General features: G+C 44.1%; 2 protein-coding genes and 1 pseudogene across 4 annotated transcripts in view; 2 read left to right on the forward strand and 1 right to left on the reverse strand.

Annotated features, from left to right (window-relative positions):
• The first annotated feature begins 530 nt into the window (after positions 1 to 530).
• LOC105493005 (SFT2 domain containing 2) lies at positions 531 to 16979 on the forward strand. 2 transcript variants are annotated; one of them, XM_011760428.3, is made up of 8 exons: positions 535 to 715; positions 5984 to 6070; positions 6305 to 6390; positions 9582 to 9663; positions 11080 to 11115; positions 11203 to 11261; positions 13557 to 13586; positions 16840 to 16979. In XM_011760428.3, exons 1-8 carry the CDS (start codon positions 653 to 655, stop codon positions 16877 to 16879), a joined length of 483 nt encoding a protein of 160 aa, XP_011758730.1. In that variant the 5' UTR covers positions 535 to 652; the 3' UTR covers positions 16880 to 16979. The 2 variants fall into 2 exon arrangements, with proteins under 2 accessions (XP_011758731.1, XP_011758730.1); XM_011760429.3 differs by lacking the exon at positions 11080 to 11115 and having other exon boundaries at positions 531 to 715.
• Positions 16980 to 17319: 340 nt separating this feature from the next.
• LOC105493003 (T-box transcription factor 19) overlaps positions 17320 to 23992 on the forward strand; it is a 69939-nt gene continuing 63266 nt past the window's right edge. The window contains exon 1 of one of the 2 annotated variants that reach the window (XM_011760427.2): positions 17320 to 17408. The gene's annotated coding sequence lies outside the window, so the exon portion shown is untranslated. The other variant, XM_011760426.2, reaches the window with a different exon arrangement.
• On the reverse strand, positions 19935 to 21370 carry LOC105493004 (ankyrin repeat domain-containing protein 36B pseudogene; annotated as a pseudogene).

The raw sequence follows: 23992 nt of genomic DNA on the forward strand, positions 1-23992 counted from the left end.
TTCAGTCACTTTTTTTTTTTTTTTTTTGTGAGACAGAGTCTCGCTTGTTGCCCAGGCTGGAGTGTAGTATTCTGGTCACAGTTCACTATAGCCTGGAACTCCTTGGCTCAAGTGAGCCTCCTGCCTCAGCTTGCGGAGTAGCTGGGCTTACAGGCATGCCCCACCACACCAGGTTAAGGCCTTGAGTAGTTAAAAAAAAAATCTTTTCCTGTGTAGGCACGATCGCGATATGGATGAAACACAGCCTTTGTTCCCGTCTGCACAAGGCTTCTTCCCCGTCTTTGTTTCTCCAGAGCCTTGCACGTGGTAGGTGCTCATCATTTGTTGACTGGATCAAGTAGGGCGAGGGAGCGCAGCCCGTTCGGGTTTGAAACTGCTCCGGACGCCCAATTAATGTTTGGCAGCGCCTGGTGATTTCAATCCCAGCCCCTCCGGCCCGACCCGCCTCCCGGGACAAAAACACAAGGGCGAAGGCCGGCGCGGGCGCGCGGGGCATGCCGGGCGCCCCCAGGTGGGCAGGTGCCTGGGCGGGGCGCGCCGCGGTTGGCGCCCGGGTGGCGGGGCGGCTGCCTATTACCCGGAAGAGCCGTCAACTTCGCGAGGCGCAACAGGCTGCTGCAGAGGGGCTGGAGCCGGTGGGTACTGGGCCGCAATGGACAAGCTGAAGAAAGTGCTGAGCGGGCAGGACACGGAGGACCGGAGCGGCCTGTCCGAGGTGAGTGAGCCCGGGGCCCTCGGCCCCCTCTCGCTGCGCTCCCGCGCTACGTCCCCGGCCCGGGCCTGGGAAGCCTGCGGGGACTCCCTGGAGTTTCTGGACTGTAGCTCTGCCCCTTCTCCTCCTCTTCTGTAGGGCTCCGCGAGGAGCCCTGGCACTGCACGGGGCAGTCGGCCGCGGCGTTCTTTTCTGCCCCGCGCCCCTTCAGCCCATTCTCCCTGACAGGGGGCGGCGCAGGAGGAAATCCCTGGCCCGAGCTGCGAGTGGGAGGGCGGGCGACCGGGCTGTCGGCCCCGGCCGGGAAATGCGATTTAGGGCCGGGTAGAGCTGGGGGCCCCGAGGTCCTGGCGGAAGGAGCCCTTGCTGGGTGGGTCGGAGCGCCAGACCCAGGCTGAGGTGTTGGGGTGGCGGTCCCCACCTCGCGACGGGGCTGGTGGCCGCGCCGCGAGCTCTGCCTTGGTTTTCTGCCCGGTTTAGGTTATAGGGTGTGACACTCCCTATACACTCCCTGTACACATTGCCTTGTGATTGAGGGGGAGAAACTGCCCCCCATCCCATGAGGACAGGGACCACATCTTGTGTCTCTGTGTCCACAGTGCCCACACCTAGACTCTAGACACCCAGCGCCTCAGGAGACTGCCTGCGTGTTGGTTTATTAGAAAAGCTTCCCCCCCCCCCCCCCCCCCCCCCCCCGAGACAGAGCCTCACTCTGTTGTCCAGGCTGGAGTGCAGTGGTGCTATCTCGGCTCACTGCAGCCTCCGCCTCTTGGGTTCAAGCGATTCTTCCACCTCAGCCTCCCAAGTAACTGGGATTACAGACACCCGCCACCAAACCCGGCTTATTTTTTTGTGTTTTTATTAGATACGGGGTTTCACCATCTGGGCCAGGCTGTTCTCAAACTCCTGACCTCAAGTGATCCGTCCACCTCTGCCTCCCAAAGTGCTGGAATTCCAGGCATGAGCCACCGCGCCCGGCCTATTAGAAAAGTTTTAATCGTGCTGAAACCTGGCTGCTAATGTCCTATGTTGTAGAACCACACAGAATGCTGCATTTCTATTTGGGGTGCTTTTAGCTTTTGTTTTCCTTTTTGGATGACAAAATAACGTTTCTCTTCACTCTTTGGCGTATTCTTTAGCCTCTGTTCCTCATCTGTGAAATGAGGATGTTAAGATGATATGGCTAACTGGAAACTAATCGGTGTTTCTTCTGGTTTCTCAGCAAGGTCTTCTTTCTCAGCAGGCTGCTTTCACCCACGTTTGTGGTTGCTGATTTTATTCGGTTTTGTTTTGTGTGATACTGGGACTTAAACTTTCTGCATGACATCTCAGAACGTAAAACTTGCCCTCTTAATCTTCACCTTGAGGGAGTAACTATGGGATCGAATGTTGGAGGCACTGAAATTTAACTTTTTGACATTTCAAAACTAGTTGGTGGGTTCTTTTTAATTTGTTGCCTTTATTAATTGGTCAAGGCTCAGGAGTAATTTCACAGGTTCTTTTTTTTTTTTTATTTCTAGCCTCTATTATGAATCTCAAGTGGAACCTCAGACCAGGCCTAAGAAAGGTCTGACTCGTAGGTAGCTGACCCTCATTATTTAAAGCTTTATTTCCATTGACTGTCAACAAGCCTTTATGAACAGTTGGTGCTTAAGAGGGAGACACTTTATCTCCCTGCAGACTCTTGGGGGGTGGAGTGTTGACAGTGGGACGATGCAGATATTATTGTCTCGAAAATCATCACGAAGCAGTGGGCTGACCCTCAACAGTGGATGACTAGTAAAGTTTGCAAACATAAATGCTGAGCTTGTTTTTAACCTAAAATGGTGAATGTCTGTGTTGGATACTGTGAGAAGGGCTTTAATGTGTTATGCTGAGGCATCTGTTGGACCTAATTTAAAAAGAATAGGTGCTTCGTTCTTGTTCTAAAATACTTTGATCGGTTTCCTCTTTCTGAGTGAGATTCTGTTTATAACATCATTGTATGGCACTTCCCAAGTCTTGAATTCCTGGGAAATGTTTTGTTGCCGACTGACTTCATCTTCCAGGCTGTTTCAGCTTGGTATTTACTGATTAGCTCAGAGCTTCCTTTAAAATATTAGTACTGATTTAATTGTCTCATATTTTTCATGGTTTGGGGGCTGGTAGAACTGGAGGATTCCATGGGGAAATTGCTGTTTTGTGTGGTAAGTTGAATTAGGCACTCTTAAAATCTCTTTAAGAGGTCACTAGAAGAGAGTGCTTTTTAAAACTCTTATTCCTTTAATGCAAACCATAAAGGTATGACTAGTTCTATTTCTCCTACCTCTCCTAGGTAGTTATAAAATTTGCATGGCAGTATCTAATTATAGCCCATGATGAATTTTGTGATGGATACCTCATCTTCATAAGTACACCTTAAGTCTGTAGTTTCAATGGGCTTCTTTCTGAAAGTATAGGTTTTATGTTTTTTTAATAAACGATTCTGGGGACAAGAAAGGTATGAGTAGTATCTGATTTTAAAGTGTGGAAATGAAGCAGTATTCCTTTCTCACCTTCTGGCTACCAATCCTGTTTTTCTGAACAATTCTTAGTATTACTTCTTCTTGGCAAGAGCCTCTCTTCTCTCCACATCACAGAGTGAAAGGGACCTTTGTGAATAGCTGCCAGTCAGTCAGACTGCCCGGGAGCGCATTGCCTACACATTCTATCCAGGTACCATTTTAGCTACTCTAATTTCCAAAAACAATATGCTAGCACAGCTTCCAGCAGTCATGAATTTACAGACATTTTATGAGTTTGTTTTCATAATTTGGCCAAAAGAAGTGTTTTGCTTTCACTGAGTCCAGTTAGAAGAAGTGGAACAACAGCTTCCTCCTTCCCTGACCGAGTGTGCATGTAAAAGAACTTGCAACCACATGTAATGGAAAAATACAGTGGTGAAATATGCCCCCCACCCCTTCCATTTTGGCAAACAGTAACATTTGGATGGATTCAGCTTGAGAGACTTGAATATGGAGTGTTACTTTCCTTTCTGAAGGTAGAAACCAGAAACACATTCTTGGCTGAACTGCTTCCTATTGTCAGTTATTTTGATTTTTATGAGGGCTGGAATCTCACTGTTCTGTTGAGGTTATTTAGCAATCTAGATGTCAAAGCCAATTCAGATTTCATTCTTAACCTTATGGTTTATCCTCTTAAAATAGAAAGGTTGAATCTTTTAAAATATCCCTGTTGATGACATGTAGTGCTCAGGGAACCATCCAGTCCAATCTTACTACCACTCTTCTTGCTGCAGACAAGCCAGTCCAGTCCTACTACCATGCTTCTTCCTATGAACAAGCCAGGACAATCCTACTACCGCTCTTCCTACAGACAAGCCAGGCCAATCCCACTACGCTTTTCTTTCTGTGAACAAGCCAGGCCAATCCCACTATCACTCTTCTTCCTATGAACAAGCCAGGCCAATTTTTCTTCCCACCTGCAGCTAGTTCTTTTCTCGCCTTGGCAAGGTAAGTTCTTTGGTTCTTGCATGAGTAGGAAGAGTGGTACCTTCTCATTTTAGGTGCCACTCAAATGAGACTGGTGGGAGGTTAAATGCTTTAGTCAGAAGTAGCCTGACTAGATTGTCTGGGGCCTTGTAAAGCCTGCTACCAGAGCATCATCACATGGCTCATTTTGGAGTCCAGGGGGGTTTGGGAAACCAGACTCCGCCAGGAGAGGTTTACCTCAGCGTAAAACCAGGTGACTCATTTGTCAGGTCTTAACACTGGGCCCCTGCTACCTGTTATCATCCCTAATTTGTGCCTTCTGTGCAGGGTCATGGGCTCAGTTCCAATATGTATGAATGTATAACCTGACCTAAATACCTTTCTCCTGAGTGGAGATTAAGGTTGTCTTTGGCAATACGTGCCACACCTGAGGGGAGCCTCTCATCGTTCTTTTCAAGCTTCTGGTTTGACAGGAACTCTGGAGACATGGTTGAAAACAGATCCCTGAGCTGGGGGTAGTCAAGGCTGAGGGAGTTGCCAGTCTAATGACTCTTGACTCTCTGCCACTATCTACCTTCTTCCATCAGCCGGGTGGAAATATGGTAGGGAACTTTGACCGCATTGCTAGATGGAGACCATGCTGGCCGTACAAGGTGAGCCCCGTGTGAATATACATGGCCTAGCTGCCCTGTGTGGTGTTGGTCTCTCACTGGCAGCTGTCTTTGTCCAGCTTGGAACAGCTGTTCCCACTTGCATCAGGTGGACAGATGAGCAGGGTCACCAGTGCGGAGACTTTGTTGTCATTTTTTTCCGAGACAACAAGAGTTATATTCTTGTTGCCCAGGCTGGAGTACAATGTACAACCTCAGCTCACTGCAACCTCCACCTCCCAGGTTCAAGCAATTCTTCTGCCTCAGCCTCCCAAGTAGCTGGGATTACAGGCATGTACCACCACACCTGGCTAATTTTTTGTATTTTTAGTAGAGACAAAGTTTCACCATGTTGGTCAGGCTGCTCTCAAACTCCTGACCTCAGGTGATGTGCCCACCTTGGCCCCCCAAAGTGCTGGGATTACAGGCATGAGCCACTGTGCCCGGCTGTTGTCATTTTTGACATGGGAAAAGAACCATTGGGAGCTACTCACAGGCTCTCCTATTTCAATAGTGTTTTTGGAACTCCTGGCTTCTCCTGAACTTTGCTCCAGGGAGGGATTAATCATGATGGCAAAGAATCAGGATGAGCAGGACTGTCATTAATTAACCAGGATGTGTCTTGCACTTGGATGAGTTGACTGATGCTGGCACCCTGTAAGTACAACATCTGAACCAAGAGTAAATAATGCGGGTGAGAGTTGATGTAGGAGAGGATGAGCAGTGGAGCAGCTGCTTGAGTGCCGTCCCCTCATCTTTTCCTTATTTCCTGGGACCCTGCCTGGAAATGCCTTTCCAGGTGTGGTCCTCATCCTGTGTGGGTTGTGGGAAGGCTCTGGGCTACTCTAGGATTGGCTGTCTTGCCTTCCTGTTCATGAAATGAGTTGTGCTCAAGGCAAAGAGTTTCTGCCTCTGAAGATGTTCAGCGGGAGGCACAGCTGTTAGCTGCTGGAGAGGAGATTCATATCTGCATCATAACTTCACAGCTCTGATAAAGTCTGGATTCGATGACTCCCATCGCCTGAGTGTGTAGGATTCTGTGCTCCTTGCCTTCCCTAGTACAACTTAACACTTTCTAGATTTAATTTTGTGCTTGCTTTGTTTTTAGTAAATGTGTGTGTATATGTATTTTTTTTTTTTTTCAATTTTAGGTTGTTGAGGCATCTTCATTAAGCTGGGGGACCAGGATAAAAGGCTTCATTGCGTGTTTTGCTATAGGAATTCTCTGCTCACTGCTGGTAAGGTTTCCCTCCCTCCTCTGTCTTTTCCTCCTACCCGTCTTTGCTATATATTCCCCTTTTTGTCCACCTCCTTTCCCCTTTTGCCCTTCACTAAAATGCATGGATGAGAGGAGAGGGGAATCAGGGAGGTGGGGCGGGAAACGGCCTCCTCAGGGCTTCCTCAGTGAGCTCTGCTTGTGTGGCCAGGTGGGAGGGGTTGCTCATGTGCAAACGCTGTGCTTTAAATTCTAGGGTACTCTTCTGCTGTGGGTGCCCAGGAAGGGATTACTCCTCTTCGCAGTGTTTTATACCTTTGGTAATATCGCATCAATTGGGAGGTAACTTTTTAAAAAATCCAATCTTAGCTAATCATTAATGGGAAAATGGATTTTGGTTGCCCTTGAGGGAGGTGAAAGAGGAGGCTCCAGTAGTTGTAAGGGATTTGGAGAGAGAAATGGTTAGATTATCTCACATTCATATCTTATTATTTGAAAACATTTTATCTCTTAGTTTGAAACACCTGGGAGAAAGCAGCAACTGTGTTGCCATTGTGATTTTACATGTTCAGGAACTGCAGCACAGAGCAGTTCAGTGATTTCTCCAGGGTTTACAACCCAGTCCTCCTGCTTGCTGTATTCTTATTGCTGTCAGAGATTGAGTTGATGGTTTTCAAAGGGCTCATCACTCCAGTGGCCATAAGGGAAACTCGTTTGTATTAAGTGTCAGACCTTCCCAGACCTGAGTAGCAGCTCATGTGGGCAGGGCATCTGAGCGCTTCCTGGAGGTGGGCAGCCCATTCTGCATGTTGTGAATGCACAGACTTTCCAGGTCGAGCTTTCACACCGATGCTTCAATCACACTGGTGCTAACAACTCCACCCTCTCCAACTGGGAGCCCTGGCCTAGCCTCTACCTGAATGACCTGCAGGAACCTGAACTCAGGCATCTTTTTTCCCCCTTTTCCCTTCCCTTGTGTCTCTGTAAATGGCTTCAGAGTCCTGGGGGTCCAAGTCTCCCCGCCATGATTGCTCACCAGGGCTTGATGTATCCCTGTCTTCCTGGCTCCTTCCTCTGTGTCCCCATGGCTGTTTGTGCTTCACTGACTGACTTGTATGCTCAGTGGGTAAGCATTGATCACACTCTGTGCTGGGCTCAGAGGATACAAAGACAAGTCCAGTTTGGTCCCTGCCAGGCAGACATAGAACTCATGATATAACAAGATATGGAAAGAGATGCTCAAGGAGGGGCAGCTGACACGACCTGAGTCACGGAGGGCTTCCTAGAGAAGGTGATATCTGAGCTCGTCTTAGCTTTGGCCTGTATCACCCTTACCTGAACAAGATGCCTCTGCGGGGTCTCTCTGTCTCCTCCATTGCCCCTCTCCAGGCCATTTTCCACTGAGCTGTAGAGCCATTCACTTATAACCCTACTTAGCCCCCGCGAGTGGCTCCCTGTTTTGTCTCTACAGATGAAGTCCAAATTCCTCAACATGCATACAGTTAAGCCTCTTTGAGATCTGGCTTCACCGCTGTCCCGTTCCCTACCCAGTGTGCTTCCCAGCCAGGCTGAACTTCTTGCATTTCCCAAAATGTCGTTGTGCCCTTGTTAGGTTGTTTTCTCCTTCTGGAACGCTGCCCTATCTGTAGCTGCCCTGGTTTGGTAGATACTTGCTCATTTGTTAAGACCTGGCCCAAAAGCCACCTCTTCTATGAAGCTTTTCCTGATTACCTCCTCCTCTCCAGAATTGATGACCTTTTCCTTTGGGCTCTCAGTATTCCATCTATATTTATGTGCCAGTGCAGGTAGCATTTTACTACACTGACTTGTTAGGTCTGTAAGCCACTTGATAAGGGCTGCACATGTATCTTATTTGTCCCCAGTTGTACCCAAACTTAGCTCTGAGTCTGGCTGGAAATGGGAGATGTTAATTAAATGATTGAGTGCATGATTCTGGCCACCTGCTTAAAGCTTAATTTATTGGTGCTTATGACAGTAAAATGCTGACCCTTAGAGATGTCTTTTGTTGCCTCTAAAGCTTTCTCCAATACTAACTTTTGGTGGGGGGTTGTTTTGGGCAGACAGTGTAAGTTACAATGTATAGTCTAGACTGAGCATAAATATATGGGTGTGTTGCTTAGTCCAGAAGAGCTCTTTAGCAAATTGCTATGGGCTGAATTCTTCATAGCACTGTGTAGGGAAATAATAAAGGGAGCAAATTGTTATTTTCAGGGCATTTGGGAGTTTGTGTCTTTGCCTGTAGTCTGTTATAGTTTTGTGTATATGCTGTGTTTAATTTTTAGGACCAGTCTTGACTGTTGCTTCTTATTCGGTGTAGGTTAAAGAAGTGTTCTTTTAGTTGGGGCACTTGAGAGTGAAGCCTTGCAACTTAATGGCACTTCAAAGAGAGGAAGACTTATTGGCGAAGTGTGGTGGCTCACGCCAAGTTGATGGGTTAGACATGACAGTCTGCTTCATTTGTGATTACTCTTGCTAGCAATCTCTCATTCATACAGAAAGCATGCTGGGGACCAGGCGCAGTGGCTCACCCCTATAATCCCAGCACTTTGGGAGGCTGAGGTGGGTGGATCACGAGGTCAAGAGATCGAGACCATCCTGGCCAACATGATGAAACCTTGTCTCTACTAAAAATACAAAAATTAGCTGGATGTGGTGATGTGTGCCTGTAGTCCCAGCTACTCTGGAGGCTGAGGCAGGAGAATCACTTGAACCCGGGAGGCGGAGGTTGCAGTGAGCCGAGATCACATCACTGCACTCCAGCCTGGCGACAGAGCAAGACTCCATCTCAAAACAAACAAACAAACAGACAAAAAACCCAAGCATGCTGGGACTGTCTTTTTAGAGCTTTGGAATCTAATAGCTATAGAGTCAAATACCAGCTCTTTGGTAGCTGTGTGATTTTCTCATCTCTAAAATAAGTGTAATACGTAACTCACAAAATTGTTGAGAAGAAGTGAGGTAATACATGTAATATCTGGCATTTAGCAAACATTCAACAAATAACCCATGATGATATCATCATCATTAGAATCATTCCCTGAAGATTATGAAAGAAAATGAAATGCTCTGCTTTTTAACATAACCTACCTAAGCCTGTAAGGTATGGTTTTTCGTTAAACTTCCTGAGCCTTGTTTGTTTCCATGAGTAGGTATTGTCAGGGAGGCAAGGTAGCACCTCTCAAGGAGAAGGCTTATCTAACCTAGTGGTATGATATGAATCTACAGTCAAACCCACATGCGTTTACAGCCTGGGTCTATCATTCCCTAGTTGGGTGGCCTTGGATAAAGTAACTCTGTGGGCTCTGTGTGGTAATTGTTCCTACTTTATGGGTTGGTTGGTGATGGATTAAATGAGAATAATGTATAAAAGGCCCTTCAGCACAGTGCCTTCTACAGAATAAGAGCTTTTCAAATGTTAGCTACTGTTGCCACAGGAAATCTTGGGGAGGCGACTCAGTGTGCCTAGTGCAGTTCTGTTCTGAACAGCTTGTGTGGGTGTGTTTGCCTTTTAGTACCATCTTCCTCATGGGACCAGTGAAACAGCTGAAGCGAATGTTTGAACCTACACGTTTGATTGCAACGATCATGGTGCTGGTAAGGTCTGCTTTTTAGCTGGACTTCTCAAATGGGAGTTTTTATTTCTGTTGTATAAGATTTTTTTCCTTTTAAACCTAAGGACCTCTTCTCTTTTTCCATTCAGCTTGACTTATTACCTTATTCCTATAACCATGTGGCAGAAGGGAACATTCTACCTAATGCCGCAATCCCCTCCTCTCCTACTTTGTGTTTCAGTGGGTGTCAAGGTGCTACCAGTTCTGAAAAGCACCTCTAGAGGGCATTGCTTGTCAGATTAGCCAGAGTGGTATGGTGGTAGTAAGGGAGCTCAGACACCTTCCTGGTGACTGTTGAAGCCACACACAGGCAGGGCTTAGAGGGAATAACTCAAACACAGGACTCATTCTCTAGGGTGGGTGTCCTGCCTTATAGAATGGCCTCTTTATTCCTCATTATCTGACTTGGAGACTTATTACTGTTTTTCGTCAGTCTCCCCAAAGTGGGAATGGCCTCCATATGGCCTGTCATCCTTGTACCCTGCTCTGACAACATTGTCTTCAGCTTTGTTATAGCTTCCTGTCCCATTGACCCCAAATGCCTCTCATTTTTGGCCTATTTTCTTCCCTGTGGTTGTCAAAATCATCCCAGACCTGCACTCTCTGGACTTTTATAACTATTACTACATTTGGAACTTGATGAACATACTTTTATTTTTAGTTTCATTTGTGTAATCTCATTTGTTCAAATAGGTGAGTTCTCAAAAGCTGTGACCACATTTACTATTTATTTAGTGTCCTTTTAGAGTATTGGGCACGATGCTGGACACAGAGAATGTTTAGGACATATGAGTAGTTACTGTTATAGAAGGATGGCGAGGAAAGGCATGGCTAACTGCTCTAGCACCAGTTGTCCTTGGCCAGCCTCAGATGTCCACGGCCTGGACAAGTCTCCTGTAGGAAGAGCTTTCTAAGAATGGCCTTAGGGAAAGTGTTAGGTGATAGGTAAACAAATAACTGGCATGCTGACTGTGAGATTGATATCTCATGTTAACCTTTGTCCTTGCATGTGCTTTCTGCTGCAGAGACTAGCATTCGGTAGGAGTTAAAATAGATTTGTGTTAAGCTTTCTTTAGTGCATTCGAATGAAAAGATGGATGGACGGATGAATGGGTGGGCCTGAAATGTGATTTGTTTGCTGGGCAGAGGTTCTGGGAAAACTTGAAAGTAAAAGAACGTCTTTCTCTTTTTAAGCTATGTGAATCTTTATTGGCTAGTTTGATTTCGTGGAGATTTTTAACTGTTCTGCCAAACATGGGTGCTCAGGTGGGTTAACTGCCTTGAGATGAAGGATGCATAAGTGTTGTGCGTTTGTCAAGAATAACAAGTTTTGAGGTTTTTTTTTTTTTTTTTTCTGCCATGTTATTGTCATTAATTAATGTTTCCTTTCTCCCTTTAGTTGTGTTTTGCACTTACCCTGTGTTCTGCCTTTTGGGTAAATGTATATTTTAATTTTTCTTAACCATTTTGGCTTTTGCCCCTTGTCTCACACTCTCCTATAACCATATTATTATTTTTCCAGTGGCATAACAAGGGACTTGCACTTATCTTCTGCATTTTGCAGTCTTTGGCACTGACGTGGTAAGTAACCTTTTAAACAATCCCCTCCCACATAGCCCACTGACTAATGTAGCCGAAGGAGATAAAACTCACATATTGTGGGTGGGAGAATTAAGAAAACACAGAAACTCTTTAATTTAAGGATTCTCATTGATGAAAGTGAAGTCAGGCTCCAGAGCAAATGCCCATCAACCCAGCCCACTGCCAATAGATGGCATTAGTGGTCTTGAGTGGTCACAGGAGGCTGCTTGCCTGCTGTGGCATTTTTGCTGAACTAATGGTTGATTTTTGAGATGTTACAAATATTATTAAACCACTCATGTCCGGTAAGTGCAAGGACAATAAAAGTATTATAAGGGATGTTAAAAAGGCTTGTGAGTCCAATAGAGGTTAACAAAAAAGGAAAGCGGTAAGAAAAATAATGAGTGTTACATTTGTGATAGAATGAATCATTTAACAGAAGGACAAAGAGTGAATTGTCAGCAGGAGATGAGGAACAGTCACTGACGAAATGGAAAAACGTGTGTCTGTGGGCTCTAAGATCTGCGTATGTGCTTAGAGGCCTGTTGACTTTTGGTAATTCAGCTGAAGAGCAGGAAATTGTAACTCCAGAGCCAAGCATAGTAAAAGGGACGCTGGAGACATTTTGTGAAACCATGAATGGGGCTGGAGGTTCTTGGTCCTTTCAAGCCTATACGACATCAGAGTGAGGGGGTGGTGACACACGTGGAATCTGTAGGTTCCAAGACATTCCTGTAGTTCTTTCAAAGTATATCAAGGGGTGGTATCTGCCAGAACAGTTTGAATATAGATGTGACTCACCTATTTTTGAAAAAAATGTTTGCTACAATGTAAAGAAAACAGGATTCTGGACATTTTAAAGTTCCCAAGAATTGGTTTAACTCCTATTTGGTAGAAATGAATCTTGAGACTGTAAGCTTAACTCCCATCCCTCCCTTTAGCAATTTTGGACTTTTGAATAAATATAGTTTCAAATTGCCTTTTGGAATTTACTGTGTTGATAAGTAATTGAGCTTCTGTACATGGGAAGTATAAGATATGGAGAAGGATGGTGGTGTTTTTGTGTGTGTGTGTGTGTGTGTTTAAATGCACATTTGAGTGGTAGACTGTTTATATTTTGATTTTCTTCTAGGGCAGAAATTGGTACCCATATACACACACCTTGCTTTGCTTGTAGACTGATTTTGAATCCAGTTTCAAAGGTTCAGCATTCACATGGGTTCAGCTGAACGGGGATATTCCCTTCAACACTGACACGTTCTGACTGTGTTTGCTTTTCTAAGAGCTGACCAGCTTACAGCCTGCCTGACACACAGTGCCTGGTTCTATAGAGTTCTGGAGCCTCTTCCTTGTATATGGTTCCCTTCTAAGCAAAAGGGCTGAGCTAACTGGGATTTACCAAGATACCTTTGGACATACTACATTTTCACCCACAGAGTAGTTGGTAGCATTTTTTTTTTCTTCTTCTTTTTAATTCTCTTTTCTCTTCTTTTAAAATTATCCCAATTGGGTAGAAGTTAAATTCTGTTTAGAATTTATAAAATGTTAGGAGTTCAACTGTGCCAGGTATGGGTGGCTCACACTGTAATGCCAAGACTTTGGGAGGCTGAGGTGGGAGGATTGCTTGAAGCCAGGAGTTTGAGACTAGCCTGGACAGTGTAGCAAGACCTGGTCTTTGCAAAAAAAAAAAAAAAAAAAAAAAAAAAAAAAAAAAAAATTAAAAATTAGCCGGGCATGGTGGCACATACTTAGTCCCAGCGATTCTGGAGGCTGAGGCAGGGGGATTGCTTGAGCCTCCTAAGCTTGAGCCTAGGAATTCAAGGCTGCAGTGAGGTATGATTGAACCACTATATTCCAGCAGCCTAGGTGACAGAGCACGACCCTGTCTCAAAAAAAAGGGGGCGGTTCAACTATTCTGAGTTTCATTTGATACTTTTTCAGAATAGAGTTTCTGTGCCATCCGGGTATCTGAAATCTGACTTTTAGGCGATTGCTGCTAGCTCAAGTTTCTAGCAGTACTGCAGTGAGGCTGAGGTCATAGGGGTTATCGCCACATGAACCTTTTGCCCTTCTTCTGTGGCTACCTGTCTGTACATAGCCATAGTGTGTGTGTTTGGGTACACATACATGTATATGCGTGGGCCTTTGTGTGCACATGCTCACCCCCCAGGCTGAGGATGGGAGAGGGTCTGGATAAATCGATGCAGGTACTCTTAAAGCTCAAAAGCCCATTCCGCTGGATAATCTGCTACTCCCTTCATCTCATTTGACCCTTTGTTTTGTTTTTCATTATAGGTATAGCCTTTCCTTCATACCATTTGCAAGGTAAGACTGTGTATTTGGAAATACAATTTCTGTCATTCATTTTAATTTAGAGTCTGCTTTCAGAGAGTACATCTTATTTTATTTATCTTAACTGACGTCTTTTGAGCCAAGTAGACAAATACTATACATCTCATTTAAGTAAGTTTAAGGTCACTACACCACCCACTCTAATTATACAATTAATGATGGATATTACCCAGGTACATCAATTTCCGATGCTGTGAACATTCTACTCTTATATATAGTGCATATATGCACATTGTTACTCTTTTAACCTGTAGCTTTGAGTAGGGTTTTTTTTTTTTTTTTTTTTTTTTTAAATAAAGGTGAATGTCATTTAATATCACTGAGTAAGATATGGAGGGATCTCAATTCGTGCTTCTTGCAATATCCCACTGCTGGAAAAGTTTCACAAGAGTTTATAAATGGAGAGTAAGCAGTACCAGGGCTTCCTAACTAGCAGTGTGACCTCGAGCAACTCTCTTGACCCCTCTGGCCTCAAAGCATTGATAAGTAGACTGAGTTGGTCTAGATCATCTCCAGAGCCCTCTTTTAGCTCTGAAATTCTAATACTCCAAAGCTCTTTAAGCACTTTCAGTTATGACCCTCTCAAAATTAGCCGCGTGATCTTTGCCTCTGACTTTGGTGCAGTGGCTCACGCCTGTAATCCCAGCACTTTGGGAGGCCAAGACGGGCAGATCACGCGGTCAGGAGATCGAGACCATGCTGGCTAACACGGTGAAACCTCGTCTCTACTGAAAATATAAAAAATTAGCAGGGCGTGGTGGCGGGCGCCTGTAGTCCCAGCTACTCGGGAGGCTGAGGCTGGAGAATGGTGTGAACCTGGGAGGTGGAGCTTGCAGTGAGCCGAGATCACGCCACTGCACTCCAGCCTGGGTGACAGAGCAAGACTCTGTCTCAAAAAAAAAAAAAAAACAAACTGTACTGAGGAAATGAAAAATTATGCATGACTTGGGAAGGAGGAAGAGCAATCTTATGTCTTAACAAATTCCAAGACTGTTGCTGACAGTGATTTGAAAGTGCTGAGGAGTGATTGATTGGATGCGAAGTTAAGCCTTTCAAGTGAAAGGTAGCTGAGTGGCTTCACTGATAAATTCTAGGAGGGTAGCAGTTATGAAATACTCCATGCAGACCTGGCTGGTTTTGGGGCCTGGTGGCTTTTCTGAGAAGAATATGGGCAGGGATGTCCCGGGAAGCTAGATTTTTATGTGAAGTAAGCCAGAGTCCATCATAACTGAGGATCCAATGAGATACTGATCAGCCTGCCAACATTTGAATATTTCTTGGTCCCTGAACCAGCTACATAATTTTCAGGGTCCAGTGCAAAATAAAAATGTGAGCTTCTTGTTCAAAAATCATAGGCCGAGCGCAGTGGCTCACTCCTGTAATCCCAGCACTTTGGGAGGCTGAGGTGGGTGAATCACCTGAGGTCAGGACTTCAAGACCAGCTTGACCAACATGGTGAAATCCTGTCTCTACTAAAAATACCAAAATTAGCCGGGCGTGGTGGCCCGCATCTGTAATCCCAGCTACTCAGGAGGCTGAGGCAGGAGAATCTCTTGAACCTGGGAGGCGGAGGTTGTAGTGAGCTGAGATTACACCATTGCACTCCAGCCTGGGCAACTGAGCGAGACTCTGTCTCACAAAAAAAAAAAAAAAAAAAAGATTATGAATTTCAAGATGGCAACATCATCAAATCAAGGCATGAAACCCAATGTGAACCCTTCTAAGTATGGGGCCAATGCAGTTGCACAGGTCTCATTCGTGAAACTTGCTTGGAGTCATTCATCAGAGCTTCAGGCTTGATCTGGATTGGCATGTATAAAATTTATGTACAAGTGATTGATAGAATGATGGAATTTTATTTGAGATAGTGAGTTTCATGTGCTGAGCAAATGAATTACTCCTCTAGTAGGGAGGGAATCACAGAGCTAGATCCCACCCTTCTATTTTTTTTTTTTTTTTTTGAGATGGAGTCCTACTCTATGGCCCAGGTTGGAGTGCAGTGACCTGACCTCAGCTCACCTCAGTCTCCAACCTCCCGGGTTCAAGCTATTCTCCTGCCTCAGCCTCCATGCGCACGCCACCACTCCAGGCTCATTTTTTGTATTTTTAGTAGAGACGGGGTTTCACCATGTTGACCAGGCTGGTCTCGAACTCCTGACCTCAAGTCATCAGCCCGCCTCGGCCTCCCAAAATGCTGGGTTTACAGGCGTGAACCACCATGCCTGGCCCCACCCTTCTATTTGTAAGTTCCCCTAGAATAGCTTTTCCCATGGTGTTCCACAGAAATAGTGTTTCTGTGGAAGAAAAGAGTTCTATGATCAAGTAATCTGAGAAACAGGTTAAGCAAAATTAGGTAAGTTCCTCTTTGCCTGGCTTGCTAGATCCTTCCATATGCTATGTGTATTGTGAGCTGCCATGAGGGGGACTTATGTGGCCATAAAACCCTTCTTGTGCAGAGACTCTTCTGGGACTACAGTGCAGAGTGTATCTCAAGAAATGCTGCCCTGGAATCATCTTGATATTAAATGCAGTGTCTACTCATGGAAATGCATCCATTCCCCTCTCCCTCCCTTATGTGACTCTCAGTGTCCTTAGTGCAGCACAGTTGAGAACGTGGAACAGAACTGGGGTATGAGAAGCCTAGTGCCACATTGCACAGTGTGGTGTGGTGGTGGAAATGGAGGTGCTTGCTTGGGTAGAATAGTAATTTCTTGAAGACCAACTCTTCCTTGCACCCTCTACACTGAATTCCAAGCAGTATATATCTGTGATAAGGCTAATATAGCATATTAATAAGTGCTCAGAACCCATAGTGGGCTCCCTTCTGCTGCCTGCTTAGAATGAAGAAAGGTCCCAGTTAATATTTAATGCTCTCAGTGCATTCTGTGATTTTGGCCGATATTGAAGTGCAGCAGTCCTGACTGACTTCTTAGTTTCTGATAGTCTATATTATCTTTTTCTCTGATTATGATGACTATTCCCATAATCAGACTGGGGGGTAAGTGGGGACATCCCCTCTTACAGATGAGGAATTTGGAACTCAAACAGGACAAGGAACTTTCCCAGGATAGTACTACTAATAAATGTTGAAGCTGCAGTTTGATGCTGTGTAGGTCTGATCTTTCAATCTAGGTGCTTTCTACTCTGCAGCTTCCACTTTGGGTGCCCTCTAAAGTGCCTTTGGGGTGACGACGTCCCACTCATCTTTGTGTCTTTTCTTTCCTAGGGATGCTGTGAAGAAATGTTTTGCCGTGTGTCTTGCATAATTCATGGCCAGTTTTGCGAAGCTTTGGAAGGCACTATGGACAGAAGCTGGTGGACAGTTTTGTAACTATCTTCGAAACCTCTGTCTTACAGACATGTGCCTTTTATCTTGCAGCAATGTGTTGCTTGTGATTCGAACATCTGAGTGTTACTTTTGGAAGCAACAATACATTCTCGAACCTGAATGTCAGTAGCACAGGATGAGAAGTGGGTTCTATATCTTGCGGAATGGAATCTTCCTCACGTACCTGTTTCCTCTCTGGATGTTGTCCCACTGAATTCCCATGAATACAAACCTGTTCAGCAGCAGCAGATAACCCTTGGGTGCAAGTGATTCCCAGGTGGCAAAAGGCAGCCCCATCAGAGATCACAGGGGAGCAACAGTAAGGGACAGAGTTTTGGGGTCCAGTTGTCCCTCTGTGGAAACCATCACCACTGTCCTGCATAGAGTGAGTCTGCTTCTCCTCTGGCATCTAAGAACAAGTGACTCTGCTTTACACAAGCCCCTGAAGAGCCTGGCCGTGGAGTGAGGTAGAAAAGAAGCACTTTTTGGTGGTGTATGCTGTTTCGGAATTTGAATCTAAGCATTCTTGGTGTTCTGATTCTACGCCTGACTGTGGAATGTATTTTCTGACATTAGGTGAAGGCTCTTTTCTCTTGGGTTTTATTTGCCATCCCTCCCTCCCTCTCCCTACATATCTTTCTTTATGACCTCCTGGCACTAGATGGGGAAAGAACAGAGCAGCAGCAGAAAACACTGCTATTTCTTTTTGGACAAGAGCCCATAAGAGGTGAAAAATCCTGCTGTTCTCAGCTATATTTTTTTTCTTCATTATTTATAAATGTTTGCTTTTAAACTGATTTTATTTTCCCTTCTCCCCTGGCGTTGGGCCAGGGGAGAGTGGGGTGGGAAGACAGATCCCTGCTGTGCGGCCAACAGGAAGTAGGCACGCCTGCCCAGTGACCTTTAAATAGTCCTGGTGTTTGCACTCAGCCTGTGCTGGGGACACTGGGGAGGATTCCATAAACTGCAGGTGGTCTCTTATCAGCCTGATGTCTAACCTACAAAGTGCTTTTGTGTCCATGATCTTACCTGGTTCTTATGGACAGCCTTGTAAGGAAGCAGGGATTGTTATCCCACTGTTCAGTCAAGGGAATCAAGGCCCACATTGGTTTTTGGGTCCACCCAAAGCCACAGCTTCAGCCTCCTTCATGACCCAGAGTTTTCTGGCCTGTTTCTGGTTGTGCCTCCTGTAACTGCCTATGACTGTTTTCCCCATTTTCATCAGCCAAGCCATCTCCTACCTGGCTGTCCCTGCCCATCTCTTTTGGAAGCTTCTTCCTGGATCTGTAGGATGTTCACTGTCCCTTGTGTTCCCTGTCAGCTCCTCCTTGTTGCCTGACCACCATTAGTACCCTGTCTTGTCAGCCAGTGTTCCTGGCCCTCCAGGACCTCCAGAGTCATCCTACAAATTACATTTATCTGGATTGCCTTTCTGCTCTTTGCACAGGGCCAACTGGTCCACTAGGGCTCCTCCTCTGTCACCACTAAACTGAAGGAAGTGACCTGATGGTTGTCTCCTTGCTTGTGGCTAATTGCTGAACCTTTCTTTGTCCTACTGTGGCTAAGAACTCAGACTGACTGGTCTTTTTTTATCTTTTCTTTTTGAGATGGAGTCTCACTCTGTCACCCAGGCTTGAGTGCAGTGGCGTGATCTCGGCTCACTGCAACCTCCGCCTCCTGGGTTCAAGCAATTCTCCTGCCTTAGCCTCCCAAGTAGCTGGGATTACAGGTGCCTGCCACCATGCCTGTGCTAATATTTGTGTTTTTAGTGGAGACAGGGTTTCACCATGTTGGCCAAGCTGGTCTGAAATGCCTGACCTCAGGTGATCCACCCGCCTCGACCTCCCAAAGTGCTGGGATTACAGGTGTGAGCCACTGTGCCCTGCCAGTCTTGTCTTCTGAGGCTGGGGAGCTAACGGGGCCAGAGAGAGGAGCTAGTAGTCTTCCCAGGTTCTTTCTAGGCTGTTGACAGCATCCAGTCATCTGCTCAGATCCCTAACCTGTCCTCAGCCAGGAAGGGAAATTTTATGCTACCCCTTTGGCTTCTGTGGGATTCTTTCACATCCCAGGTGCCTCTTGGAGACAGATCTCAGAAGGGCTGTGGTGTCAGAAGGGGCATGGAGGAGGTCAGGAGTGCTCATGGTTCCTTTTCTTTAGAACTGATACGAGGCTTGGCTAATCACTGTGAGCTCCAGCAGCTCCAGCAACCTGGAATAAGACACCTAGAAGGCTCACCCCTCCATCTCCATGTCCTTTTTTTTTTTTTTTTAGATTGAACAACCATTCTTTATTTAAAAAATAATCTCAGCAAACTAGGGATACAAGAGAATTTCCTTAACCTATTGAAGGGCATCTTTAAAATATCTTCTGCTAACATCCTTTGTAATGATGAAAGGCTGAATGTTTTCCCCTAAGATTGAGAATAAGAGAGGTCAACTCTTACCACTTATATTCAACATTGTACTGGAAATTCTAGCCACTGCAATCATGTTTTAATTGGGAGTTGGGGGAAAGAGGGAGGGAAGGAGAAAAATAAAAGGCCTTTAGATTGAAAATAAATAAGTAAAACTGTCTATTCACAGATATTATCATCTATGTAGAAAACCAAATAAAATCCATTACCAGGTTACTGAAACCAGCAAGTGAGTTTTGTGACACTGCAGGATATATAATCGATACACAAAAATCAATTATGTTTCTCTGTTAGAAGAATTAGGAATTGAAAATTTAAAAATAATACTATTTACAATAGCATTAAAATATAAAATTCTTGGGAATAAACCTGACAAACTATATGGAATATCTGTACACTGATAACTAAAAAGCATTGCTAAGAAAAATTAAAGAAGACTTAAGTAAGTATCTTGTTCATAGGTTGAGAGACTCAACATTGTTGATGTTAATTCTTTCCCATATTAATCTATAGATATAGTGCAGTCCCCATCCAAAGCCAAGCAGGCGTTTTTGTTTGTTTGTTTTGTTTTTTGTGGAAATTAAAAACTGGTTATAAGAGTCACGTGGCATGCAGATAATCTAGAAGATCCACAGTAACTCTCCTGCTGTGTAGCTGGTTCCTGACAGGTCATGGACCTGTCCGTGGCCTGCAGGTTGGGGACCTCTGCTGTAGAGGATCCAGATTTAAATTCAGAATAAGCTTCATCTGTTTCTGTAGTTTCATTTTCTTTCAACAACTGCTGCATTGAACTTCGCAGGATTTTCTGAAGCTGCTCAATTTGGCCATCATGCTTTTTAATTGTATTTCTTAACATGGAATTTTCTGTTTGGAGCTTTTGTATGTGGCCTTGCGTCTCCTTAGTACATCTCATAGTTGCTGTAAGTTGATACTGTTTTTCTTGAAATTGAATTCTCGTCTGGCCTAATTTCTTCCTTGAATCTTGCATCTCACTTCCTCAACGGATGCAGTGTCTCAATGAAGCATCCAGCGAAGCTTTTGTTGATTGTTTAGGACATCACCCTGTTTTTGTTGAAGTTGTCTCACAACTACTTCTCTTTCTGCTTTCTCTCTTTCATATTGACATTGTTTTTCTTTCAAATGATTAACTTTATTGATCATCCTCTTACTCTTCTAGCAAAAGACTGTGCTTTATGCACTCAACCTGAAGATTTTGTACTGTAGCATCACATTTGGCTTGAATATCAATTACTGTTTTTTCTTGATTGTCAGCTTTGTTGTGAACATCATCCAGTTGCTGTTGAAGCAACATAGTTTGTCTTTGTAGTTGACATAATCTTACTTGCTTTTCTGTGCATTTTTCTACTTTATCTTGGCCATTTGTGTACATTTTTTCAATGTCCTTCATTTGACACTGTTTGGTTTAGCTCTCTTTGTATGTGTTCAAAAACCAAAGCCTTTTCTTTCAGAGCCTCTCGTGTAATGGAGCTCAGTTTTGAGGCCCCTGAACTTACTCTTAGCTTTAGAAAGTTGTTGAGAATCAGAACATGAGAATTCAAATTTTCCTGTAAATGACACAATTTCTCTACCGTGCCCTGGAAATCAAGCTCTTGGTCTTTTTCTGTTGAGTGACTTTGATCATGATCACGTAGAGCAGCATTCAGTCTATGATGGTATGATTCCATTTCGTCATTCTTTGCCTGCTTTGTTTTTCCTTCTCCAGTTTGGAACAGAGCATTGTGTTCTCATCTGTCAGAGCAGTAAGCTGTCCACTATAATGGGCTATCGCTTTTGTTGATGTTTCCCCATTCTGTTTTAGAGCCTTTTGAGGTCTTCATGCTTTCTTTTTATAATTTCAATGTCTTTTAGGTATTTCTTTTCCAGGATTTGATTTTTTATTGTGTCTATTTCCAGCCTGAGCCTGGCAATTTCATTTTACATCAAGTGGTTTTTATGCAACAGGTCTTCTTTTTCATGACTATCAGAAATCTCAAACTGCAGAGTTCTTGTTCCCATTCAAGTTTTTGATACTCTGTGATATTATTTCTTTTTTTTCAGATAGTCTTGTAGTATACTAGTCTTTTTCATTTTTTGAATTTTTGCTCTAAGTCACTCACAGTGATTATCTTTAAGTTCTGTTGATCTTTTACATAAACTGCATTTTAAATTTTAGTCTTTTTTTATACGAGATTCTGGAAATTATTTTTTATTATACTTTAAGTTCTGGGGTACATGTGCAGGACATGCGGGTTTGTTACATAGATATACATATAATGCTATCCCTCCCCTAGCCCCCTATCCCCCAACAGGCCCCGGTGTGTGATGTTCCCCTCCTTTTTCCATGTGTTCTCGTTGTTCAACTCCCACTTATGAGTGAGAACGTGCGGTGTTTGGTTTTCTGTTCTTGCGATAGTTTGCTGAGAATGATGGTTTCCAGCTTCATCCATGTCCCTACAAAGGACATGAACTCGTCCTTTTTTATGGCTGCATACTATTCCATGGTGTATATATGCCACATTTTCTTTATCCAATCTATCATTAATGGACATTTGGGTTGGTTCCAAGGCTTTGCTGTTGTGAACAGTGCTGCAGTTTGCATGTGTCATAGTAGAATGATTTATAACCCTTTGGGTATATACCCAGTAATGGGATCTCTGGGTCAAATGGTATTTCTAGTTCTAGATCCTTGAGGACTCACCACACTGTCTTCCACAATGGTTGAACTAATTTACACTCCCACTAACAGTGTAAAAGCATTCCTATTTCTTCACATCCTCTCCAGCATCTGTTGTTTCCTGACTTTTTAATGATTGCCCTTCTAACTGGCATGAGATGGTATCTCATTGTGGTTTTGATTTGCATTTCCCTAATGACCAGTGATGATCATTTTTTCATGTGTTTGTTGGTCACATAAATGTCTTCTTTTGAGAAGTGTCTTTCATATCCTTCGCCCACTTTTCGATGGGGTTATTTGTTTTTTTCTTATAAATTTGTTTAAGTTCTATGTAGATTCTAGAGATTAGCCGTTTGTCAGATGGATAGATTGCAAAATTTTCTCCCATTCTGTAGGTTGCCTGTTCATTCTGATGATAGTTTCATTTGTTGTGCAGAAGCTCTTTAGTTTAATGAGATCCCATTTGTCTATTTTGGCTTTTGTTGCTATTGCTTTTGGTGTTTTAGTCATGAAGTCTTTGCTCATGCCTATGTCCTGAATGATATTGCCTAGGTTTTCTTCTAGGGTTTTTTTGGGTCTTACGTTTAAGATTTCCTCTTTTCCTAATTGAATACCCTTTATTTCATTCTCTTGCCTGATTGCCCTGGCCAGAACTTATAATACTATGTTGAATAGGAGTGATGAGAGAGGGCATCCTTGTCTTGTGCTGGTTTTCAAAGGGAATGCTTCCAGTTTTTGCCCATTCAGTATGACATTGGCTGTGGGTTTGTCATAAACAGCTCTTATTATTTTGAGATATGTTCCATCAATACCTAGTTTATTAAGAGTTTTTAGCATGAAGGGCTGTTGAATTTTGTTGAATGCTTTTCTGCATCTATTGAGTTAGGGAGGATTCCCTGTTTTTCTATCGTTTGGAATAGTTTCAGAAGGAATGCTACTAGCTCCTCTTTGTACCTCTGGTAGAATTCGGCTGTGAATCCGTCTGGTCTTGGACTTTTTTTTGGTTGGTAGGCTATTACTGCCTCAATTTCAGAACTTGTTATTGGCCTATTCGGGGATTTGACTTCTTCCTGGTTTAGTGTTGGGAGGGTGTATGTGTCCAGGAATTTATCCATTTCTTCTAGATTTTCTACTTTATTTGCATAGAGATGTTTATAGTATTCTCTGATGGTTTGTATTTCTGTGGGATAGGTGGTGATATTCCCTTTACCATTTTTTATTGTGCCTATTTTATTCTTCTCTCTTTTCTTCTTTATTAGTCTGACTAGCGGTCTATCTATTTTGTTGATCTTTTAAAAAACCAGCTCCTGGGTTCATTGGTTTTTTGAATGGGTTTTCGTGGTCTCTATCTCCTTCAGTTCTGCTGTGATCTTAGTTATTTCTTCTCTTCTGCTAGCTTTTGAATTTGTTTGCTCTTGCTTCTCTAGTTCTTTTAATTGTGATGTTAGGGTGTCGATTTTAGATCTTTCCTGCTTTCTCTTGTGGGCATTTAGTGCTGTAAATTTCCCTCTACACACTGCTTTAATTTTGAAACGGAGTCTCCCTCAGTTTTCCAGGCTGGAGTGCGGTGGCGTGATCTCAGCTCACTGCAACCTCTGCCTTCCGGGTTCAAGCGATTCTCGTGCCTCAGCCTCCCAAGTAGCTGGGACTACAGGCATGTGCCACCACACCCAGCTAATTTTTGTATTTTTAGTAGAAATGGGGTTTCACCATGTTGTCCAGACTGGTCTCGAACTTCTGGTCTCAAGTGATCTGCCTGCCTTGGCTTCCCAAAGTGCTGGGATTACAGGCGTGAGCCACCGCGCCCAGCCCCATGTCTTTTTTAATCCCTGGATTGACTTTGTGGGACATGAGGCCAGGGTACTAAGATGTCACCAGGGCTTTATAGGCTTTATAGCATAATAGTAGTGAATGTAGTCTTTGAAGTCAGTTGCATCTGGGTGTGAGCTAGGACTAATCATATA

This window comes from Macaca nemestrina, chromosome 1 (genome assembly GCF_043159975.1).
Source record: "Macaca nemestrina isolate mMacNem1 chromosome 1, mMacNem.hap1, whole genome shotgun sequence".
Taxonomy (NCBI): domain Eukaryota; kingdom Metazoa; phylum Chordata; class Mammalia; order Primates; family Cercopithecidae; genus Macaca; species Macaca nemestrina.

Coding starts and splice junctions, on each gene's coding strand:
- LOC105493005 (XM_011760428.3), top strand. CDS start 653: ATGGACAAGCTGAAGAAAGTGCTGAGCGGGCAGGACACGGAGGACCGG. Junction 6,391..9,581: donor AATATCGCATCAATTGGGAG/GTAACTTTTTAA, acceptor TTTGCCTTTTAG/TACCATCTTCCTCATGGGAC. Junction 9,664..11,079: donor TTGCAACGATCATGGTGCTG/GTAAGGTCTGCT, acceptor TTCTCCCTTTAG/TTGTGTTTTGCACTTACCCT.